Raw genomic sequence first — 258 nt, 5'->3', positions numbered from 1 at the left:
GAAAAATTTTATGAGTGTACGTTCTAAGTAATGAAACTTAACATTAGTGTTTGTTTCGTACAATAATCTATTCGCTTCGTGTTTTTTACAACAAATATCGCAAACTGTTATTTGGTATCGTTACTACAAATCAATCATCGACACTTTCTGAATGTGTGCACGTTCGAAAATGGTTACTTGAATAATTATGGTATGACCTGTGATACCAAACTTTGTGTGATGGTCATCTCCTTTTCACGTAGATGGTTTCTGTGTCAA

The 258-nt window shown here is 33.3% G+C and overlaps 1 protein-coding gene across 1 annotated transcript in view; it reads right to left on the bottom strand.

Moving 5' to 3' along the window:
- Positions 1 to 234: 234 nt before the first annotated feature.
- Positions 235 to 258, bottom strand: part of LOC137987853 (adhesion G-protein coupled receptor D1-like) — a 36,588-nt gene continuing 36,564 nt past the window's right edge. The window contains exon 20 of the mRNA XM_068833934.1: positions 235 to 258. This exon is cut by the window's right edge and continues 33 nt beyond it. Coding sequence (XP_068690035.1) covers positions 235 to 258 — 24 coding nt within the window.

The sequence above is a fragment of the Montipora foliosa genome, unplaced genomic scaffold, assembly GCF_036669935.1.
Source record: "Montipora foliosa isolate CH-2021 unplaced genomic scaffold, ASM3666993v2 scaffold_392, whole genome shotgun sequence".
Lineage (NCBI taxonomy): Eukaryota > Metazoa > Cnidaria > Anthozoa > Scleractinia > Acroporidae > Montipora > Montipora foliosa.
This window is presented reverse-complemented; position numbering and strand designations above follow the sequence as displayed.